Here is an 8,793-nt window from a genome sequence, read left to right as displayed (position 1 = left end):
CGAACATTTTTTGATCCTCGGCCTTCATGCCAACTTCAGTTACAAGAGTTGTTTTTCCACGTCCACTCTCTCCGTACAATCCTATCATATGGATGGAGTCATCGTTGAGTGCTTCGAAGAGTTCATCATAAGCCTTTTGTGTTGACGACGATGATGCAAAATAATTGAAGTCTGCAATTGCCCGATACCGAATACCTGGTAATGGAGCAAGATGAGAAAATGGTTGAATATTTTTGCCTTTGCCGGTGAATTTTCTCATTGCCTCTGTCTTGTTCACCATTTGCATGCACAAACGAAATCGTCGTCCACACACCGGTAACCATCCTCCAAAGCAATTAAAGTCTGTCTCCTTCTTTTGTACAAGAACCTCCACCTCTGCCAGGAGTTTTTCTACATCATTCAACCATCTCTTGACTGGTTCTTCAATTATTTCAGTTCTGTTCTCAGCTTGTTCAATACGAATCTTCACGCAGTCTCTTTCGGTTGTCAACTCCTTTCTTACATACTCAAGATCACTGATCACTTCTGGAAGCATATCTATTTATGCTTCTTCAGTTTGAGCCTTATAAACAACCGATGACGAGACTCAAATATAGTGTTATATAAAGAATACTCTTTGTTCATAACTATAGCTCTCTATATATAGAGTTACAAAATAAAACAAATTTCTGCTTCCTATCTTTTAAAATAATAAACTAATCTTAAATATTCTAAACGTATCTTTAAAATTTCTAAAAAGAAATATAAATTTTAAATCCTATAAATATCTATTTTAAATATAAATCTAAAATTTTCAAAAGATATTTAGATATTATTTTCAACATGAAGAACAAAATAACAAACTTTGAGAAATTCTTAGGTGCATACTCACCTGATCATTAATGATTATGCACAGCCAATCAAATAATTATAACTAATTAATGTATTAAAATAATTCTATCGATCACCGCAATTGCGACCGTAGGGGATGGAAGCACACTATGCCAAAACTACTGAACCAGATAAAATCGGTAGTAAAAGCAAAAAAAAATTAAATAAATAAAAGTAATTAATCGAGTAATAATTCAAACCAAATCTATGAAAATAAGGAGAGGAAAAAAAAAAAAACACATGTGAACTTTATATATATTTTTTTCAATCTCTACCAAATCTATGAAAATAGGGAGAGGAAAAAAACATGTGAACTTTTTATATATTTTTTCAATCGCTAATATTTCTTGTAAAGATTTACAATTTTTTATTCTTTTTTATGTGAAAAAAAAAACCATGTGTACTTTTATATATATTTTTTTCAATCGTTAATATTTCTTCTAATGTAAGAAGATCTACAATTTTTTTATTCACTTTTTTATGTGACTTAATATTTTTTTATAAGTAATTAATTAATTGAGTAATAATTAAAAAAACAATTTTATGAAAATAAGAAGAGAAAAAAAACACACATGTGAATAAATCTATCTATACACCGATCAAAAAAAAAAAAAAACTATCTATACTATATATATAAAAGAGAATAACATGAGTTTTGGTGTGTATTTTTCATAATACCAACAATACCCTTGATTTTTTTTAGTTACGACAATAATTTTAAGGCATATTTTTTTTGAACATAAGTTAGACACGCGCCTGCCCCTGACCCACTTGTTACTATGATTACCTTACTATCAGAAATTGATGAGAATCTATAGAAATGTTACTCTTTAAACTAGAAATGGTACTCATTAAGGACTCCCATGGCCGTTTTTTTTTACACATAAATTTAACTTATTTCATTTATCAACTGGTGTTTTAATATAAGGAAGAATCGAATAAAAAAATGTAATTAGCCCAATAAATACGGTATGAGCAATCAAATTCGTTTGTCATTTTATAAACTTTATGGCCCAAAAAATACGGTAATTACAAACTTTACGGGCTTCTGCAAGAGGAGATCATCTCTCATAACCTCTTTACTCTCAAGTTGAATCTTGTCGATTCATTTTGTTTTTCTTCTTCATTATATATAATTTTAATAAACATAATTATGAATGGTGGGATATAAACCTTGAGCTCTATACCATTTCATTCCACATGTGAATTGCTTGTGCACCCCAGTTGTGTTTCTTCTTTTCTCATTATTATTCCATATCCATTGATTTCTATTATTACTGCCACTGATCTCCCTACTATCTCCTTGGACTCTTTGCTGCATATATCCATAATTAATGATATAGTTCTCGAATCAATTTCAAAGTACTACTAATTAACATCAATTGAGTTTAGATGAGTTTAATATGACATTGATGATTGATATATTGGATTCACAATAAGATCCTCCTCAATACTACTAATACTATTCAATTCACAATGTATTGGATTTAATGATCTATAGTTGAGTGGTTATTCAAATTTCATTAATTTTTAACTGATACTATTAATTTGTTCGAACAAGTCACTTCATGAAGTTGGATGTAATACCTTTGCCTCAAAAAATAAATGTGGATCCAATACTTAAACATTGTTCCAATTAATCACACAAAAATTAAATCTTGAATAATCACACAAAAACACTTTCTGATTTTTAAACACACAAAAATCCTTTCTGTTAAACAGAAGGAATTATTAAAAGATCTAAAATTACAGAAACACACAAACAACATGAAAAAAAAATAATAAAAAACCAGTATCAATCAATTGATATTTGCAAATTTTTTGAAGCCTTTCCAGCGGCGTTGGCCAAAAGTCTTGCACGCCCGCGGCGACGTTCCTTAAGACCATCATCATTGAACAAATTGATATTAATCTGTTCCAAAACTTTTCCTGTTGACATAAGGAAGAAGAGAGTCATAAGTTCTTCTTCTGTCGTTCTCGATCCAATCACTTCAATCACCTTCAAACTTCTTCTCAAGCATTGAGGAACCACTCGACGCAATTGCCAGAACTTCTTAGGGTCTATACCATCGTCCGGAGTTTCATAATCCCCAGCCTGCAATATAGGAAAAATATTTAGAAAATGTTACTAGTCTGTTTAAAAGTCTATTTCATTCGAAAAAGGAGATATATATGAAATGTATAGTATTTGACTCACCGAAAATATAGCCCGTTGACCTATGTCAAATGTGATTTTTTCCAACATAGGACAACTGTTGAGTAAGAACTCGAATCCGCAAAACTCATGAGGATGCATTTGAGTTTTTAGAATCAAATGTCTAACATTCAAATCAATTTCTGTCCGCACTGGATTATCTCCAGATGGAACAACCTTTTTTTATGCATAAAGAAAGACAATATGTTAGTAATCATAACAAATGTTCATAATGAATATGATAGGGTGTAAAATACTAGTCTAAACCATATACATGCCAACCAAGATCGGATATAGCTGGTTTTCCGCGAAATCTATATAAGATATTAAAGGATATATATGAACAATCGGTGTAAAATATACGTTGATACAAGATACAAAAGATTACCTGCAGTAGAAAACTGCAAACTGTTAGAATCTTAGCAGGGGCAAAATCTACAAGAATTTTGTATAGTTCATTGCCACATTCATTGAATTCTGATTCAAGGGCAAAATCAAGGTATACTTCTTCTATAACATTTGGACGAACATATATATCCGAAGTAAATACAACCCCCGAATACTTGAAATATTTAAGATTCGGTGCATTAACTATGAAATACTCCGAATCACATTTGTTTATCATCAATCTAGTTAATCGAACTGGTTCATGCTCGAAATTAAAGATCTCCAAATTCCAACACTTCTCAAGACTCAAACTTTCAATCGTCCGACAAGTTGACAACAAAGTTTCAAGAGTTTCGGTTTTAACTCCAATCCAACCCAAAGAAATGTCTTTGAGTGAAGTAAAGTTAGCAAAATCTTGCATACCAAAACCGCACGAATACAATTTCAGTGATTCGAGCGATGATCCAAGTTCATAAACAATTGATGGCAATTGGAACAATGCATCATGATCACCCAAATTGTCCTCGTCCCATTTTGGATTGGAGAAATCAAGATTCAAATCTCTCACCCCGTGTTGCATTGCGAAAGCAACACAACGTTCAACTATGTCCCTACAAGTTTGAGGGTTTGAAACCGTGAGAGAGAATCTGTTAATGTCGCGGTTAGTGAAGTTTGCAATCACATTTGTGATGAAGTTGATGAAAACATTTCTTTGTTCTTGTTTGATTTCATCGGAAGTTGAATCGACGAAGAAGTTTTCATTGAAGTCAATGTTGTTATCTCTTTGCATGGTTATGATTATGATGAATATGGTTATTGTGTTAACAATGGTGGGAGATTTAAAGGATTTATAAAGATGCAACCTTTGGCAAAAAGAAAGAAAAGATATGCAATGTTTGGAAGAAGCGTTGTACGTTGTTGTTTTATACCTATAATTTTACATCAATATGATTCGGTGTGAAAAAAAACGAATTAAGGAAAAATAATTATTTAAGTAAAAAAAAGATTTTAGTAAAAAAATTTACAAAGAAAAAAGATTTAGTCAAAAAATAAATAAATAAGTAAGATTTAAAAACGATCCGGAAATTATTATCCATGTTCATCCTACCAAATCACGTTATTTTGGTATTTATCAAGATACTTTAGGAACTAATTTATAAAAGTGACGATATGATGTGATATGATTATACTATGAAGTATAGATATTCTATTTGAGGGAGAATATCGGTATCGGGTACGTATGACGTACCGATACACGTATGGTATATGCATAGGGTACACCACAGGTACACATGGGGTACATCAAACACAAAAGATGCGATTCTGGTTTTTTATCAAAAAAGAGTAAGATATATACCAATGGTTAGTTGGTTCAGTGGTGATTGACGCTGGACTTGGTAAAGAGAATCACGGTTTGGGAGGGGACTGGAACCGCTTGATGCAAGAACTGACTCCTGAAATAGATTAAACTGATGACGAAAGTTAAAAACAAAAAAGAGTAAGATATATATATATATATATATATATAAATAATAAAGGAGCAACAAAAATGTTGGATATTGGTGGAGATGAACGAAATCTATTTAATGGAGCTAGTATTTTTGAAGTTACCGGTCTTATTATTGATAAACTTAACTTAAAAGCCGCTCTTATTGAGCAAATTACTTTTTAGTTTTGATGTTTTTTTTTTACTTAAGTTTTGATGTTTTGTTGTCATTTGAACAATTTGAATTACTTTTAAAGTATGATTTTTTTTTATGTTTAATTATTTGGCTTAACAATGTAATTGTATTTATATAATTACATTAAAAAAAATTATATAGATGTCCCTGCACCTTAGTTTTTCTAAACATCTTGTATGTTGTACCAGTACCTAGGCAACGTAAATTAGATGCAAGTCGAAAAATAATTTACACTGCCAATGCATAATAATTAATCTCATCTCGAAGTAATTAATTTTGAGTTTAATGGAGATGCACTGACAATGTAAAATAGTTTACACGATCATATAATAAAAATCTATTGTCCACACATCCTAGCTCATCTGGTAGAAATGTCGAAATTTCTAGGTCGAACGCCATGACCGAGGTTCGAACCCCGGACACTCAACTTTGTGTGTTTGAGTTTTCAATGGCTTTGTCATTTCGTCTATGTACAAAAAAAAAAAATCGATTAATTTGTCATGTCAAAAAAGTGGGGTGGGGTGATGTGGTGAAAAACATAATTTTTTTTATCAAGTAGTCTAGTGGTTAGAAATTCCACTCAGGTGGATAAGTGGGATGATCGGGGTTTGAACCCCGGCTCTTTGCATATATAATGCAATGTCCTGCCAACTAAGCTAAGCTCACGGGACTTTTTGACTTTGATAAGTGACGCCCATGCAAATAATTATTAATGATTAACAATATAAATTTATTTTATACTATCAATACATATTCTTTTTTCTCATTAATTTTACTGATTTCTTACCAAAAATACTATGATACTTACCAAAAAATTAAAATTTTACCGATTTAAGTTTTCGAATACACTAACTGTAAAAAAAATTCTGCACATCCATCCAAAGAAATTTATTGATGTAATTTTGGAATTAATCCATAGTAGAGTCATTTTTGAATTAGATTGTAAGATGGTGGTAGATGATGTGCACAATCCAAAACCTAACCGTTTCGAGTATGGTTCTCTTATGCGTAGCTGTAGAACTTTACTCTCTAGTTATACCAATTTTATAGTTGTTTTAGCTATGCGACAAACGAATGGTAGCGCTCATGCTTTAATTAGCATGAGCAGATTTATTTGATGCTTTTCGCGTTACTTTTGATGTTAATCTAAAATACAAAATTTAATATAATAATACTAGTAATAAAAATGTTATTCATTTTACATGTACCAAAAAAATGTTATTCATTTCGCATGTATCGTAAGTGGCCAGCCAATTATTATTTTTTTATGATTTGTAGCTTGGCGTTTTTAGCTAAATAATCTTCTCTATTTTTTTTATAAAAAAGTTTGACTTGATATATCCAATAAATAATTTAGATATAGTAATTTTATTAATTATCTAATATACTACAAATTGTATAAGGACAAATAATATGTTGCTTTTAACATTAAAATAAATAAATAAATCTACTCATTGTCATTTCTAATCACAATAATTACTTTTTGAAGTTCACATAGATAAGTGAACATGTCTCATTGTTTTGTCAAAAAAAAATATGATTTGTCTCATTACTAAGACTTGTCACATTGTTTGATACAAATTGAGCTTTATTAAATGATTCTTAGAGTCAATTTTAAAAGAATAATGAGAAGAATTGTCACATTGGAAAATCAACTCTGAAAAGACTTGTCACAATATATATATAAAGCATGAATCATTTAGTTGATTCTTTGATTACATAATACTAACTTACAAAGACTAACTTGCATATGATCAAATATAGCTCAACGGGAGTTGTATGATTCAAATAGAATTCTTCACAGTTTTGATTTCAATGGATCAATAACTCGACCACTTCTAACCAATGGTTGGGACCAACTAATAAGCTTTTTTACATGGACTGAAAATGAAAAACTTGCTCTATTTTTTCATGGCAATAGTAAATTTCATATGGTAATATGCAAACGATCAACAAATGTGAGACCATCTAATTTTCCACCATTTAATAGTATGAGTACTGCTGCAACTGATGACTATACTTCATTTTATCTTTTCATTCGAATTGGAGACATTACTTCGCCTGATGCGATTAGTGTATTATATATTTTTATTCTTTTTTTTTCATATCAAAACTTTTGCTATACATTTATATTAATTTTAAATTATTTATTTAATTTACAAACTTTTTCTAGAGAATTTGCCAATTTTCTCACTGCAACAAATCATACACAAGTCAAATTATTTGGCCCTTTGGACCACATTGTTACTTGCAATTTGATTATCGAATTCAAAAATTCTGGAACAGTTAAGTTTGGAGAAGGTTGGCAAACATTATGTGAAGTCAATCGTATTGTCGAGGGAAATTTACTTCACTTACAAATTAATCATGCTATGGAAAGAAATGTACTTATTGTCAGTATTATGTAAGTTAAACCTTTTTCAATGTATTGTCTTTTGTATTTGGACCTTCATATTATTATAAATCCTATCGTGTATTTTCTATGAAGTTTTTTTTTTTTCCTTTTCAATTGTTACTATTATGAATTCTTTACTTCGTCTATTATAATTATTTTGTTGTAATGTAATGAATGCTACTAGTTTAAAGTTGATTATATACAATTTAACATGTTCAACCATTTTTTTTCTAAAACTTTATCGCTTCCATTATGACACAACACAACTCACGGAATGTAATGCGCCGCAGGCGCGTCCCGTGCGTACGCACAAGTATGTTACTAGTTTCTTATCACAATGATTACTTTTTGAAGTTCACATAGATAAGTGAACATATGTCTCATTGTTTTGTAAAAAAAAAATGGATTTGTCTCATTACTAAGACTTGTCACATTGTTTGATACAAATTGAGCTTTATTAAATGATTCTTATGGTCAATTTTAAAAGAATAATGAGAAGACTTGTCACATTGGAAAATCAAATCTGAAAAGACTTGTCACAATATATAAAGCATGAATCATATAGTTGATTCTTTGATTACATCATAACTTACAAAGACTAACTTGCATATGATCAAATATAATAACATACAATTTGTATTATAAATGAAAAAAAAAAACATAAATTGTTCTAACAAGGCCTATCCTAACTAAACTTGAAACTATCTGTGTCAAAGAAAAAAACTAAATTTGAAACAATCCATGTTTCAAATATTGTATTTGCATTTCAAATCTATAAGAGATTATGAGTAAGTATTTTCTATGTGATAAGACTAATATCTTATACAATTAAACAATTTCTTTTTATGAAATTGATCGGACTATGGCAAAATTTATTCATATTTTATTCGCTACTGTGGGTATATCTTTCCTTCACAACGGAGGTTGATCGATGGAGAATGCATTATGAATTTAGTAGATTTCAATGTGGATTATAGTCGTCCATTATTGACTATAGGATGAAGTCAACTTAGAGATACATGTACAATTTATATACAAATCTATTTATATTATGTTGGACTTAATAATTTTATTTTAGATCTTTGAGATACGATTTATAACATTATGCCAATTTTGTCATTTATTGTGTGTTTTGTAGGACAAACAAATAATATCTACAAACTCAAATAGGTAAATTTGGTCCTATAGATGGTTATTAACTTAGTTAAATGTTTGTTGTCCTACATATCTACATGAATTGTTTTATTGTTTTATGATTTACCTTA

At 30.0% G+C, this 8,793-nt stretch overlaps 1 protein-coding gene across 1 annotated transcript; it reads right to left on the bottom strand.

Moving 5' to 3' along the window:
• Nucleotides 1-2,532: 2,532 nt before the first annotated feature.
• LOC123902321 (putative F-box/LRR-repeat protein At1g56400) lies at nt 2,533-4,256 on the bottom strand. The gene is made up of 3 exons (XM_045952014.1): nt 3,453-4,256; nt 3,068-3,241; nt 2,533-2,965 (listed from the first exon to the last, which is right to left on the bottom strand). The coding sequence occupies exons 1-3, from the start codon at nt 4,239-4,241 to the stop codon at nt 2,666-2,668; spliced, it is 1,263 nt and encodes a 420-aa protein (XP_045807970.1). The 5' UTR covers nt 4,242-4,256; the 3' UTR covers nt 2,533-2,665.
• Between the last annotated feature and the right edge of the window lie 4,537 nt (nt 4,257-8,793).

This window comes from Trifolium pratense, linkage group LG1, assembly GCF_020283565.1.
Source record: "Trifolium pratense cultivar HEN17-A07 linkage group LG1, ARS_RC_1.1, whole genome shotgun sequence".
Taxonomy (NCBI): Eukaryota; Viridiplantae; Streptophyta; class Magnoliopsida; order Fabales; family Fabaceae; genus Trifolium; species Trifolium pratense.
The sequence above is the reverse complement of the archived record's forward strand: the minus strand, read 5'-3'. Positions and strand labels throughout refer to the sequence as shown.

Excerpts from the sequence above, each read along its gene's own strand:
- LOC123902321 (XM_045952014.1), bottom strand. The coding sequence starts at position 4,241 with ATGCAAAGAGATAACAACATTGACTTCAATGAAAACTTCTTCGTCGAT. Across the intron at positions 3,242-3,452 it reads TTTGCAGTTTTCTACTGCAG|GTTGTTCCATCTGGAGATAA; the intron begins GTAATCTTTTGT and ends GCATAAAAAAAG. Across the intron at positions 2,966-3,067 it reads GTCAACGGGCTATATTTTCG|GCTGGGGATTATGAAACTCC; the intron begins GTGAGTCAAATA and ends CCTATATTGCAG.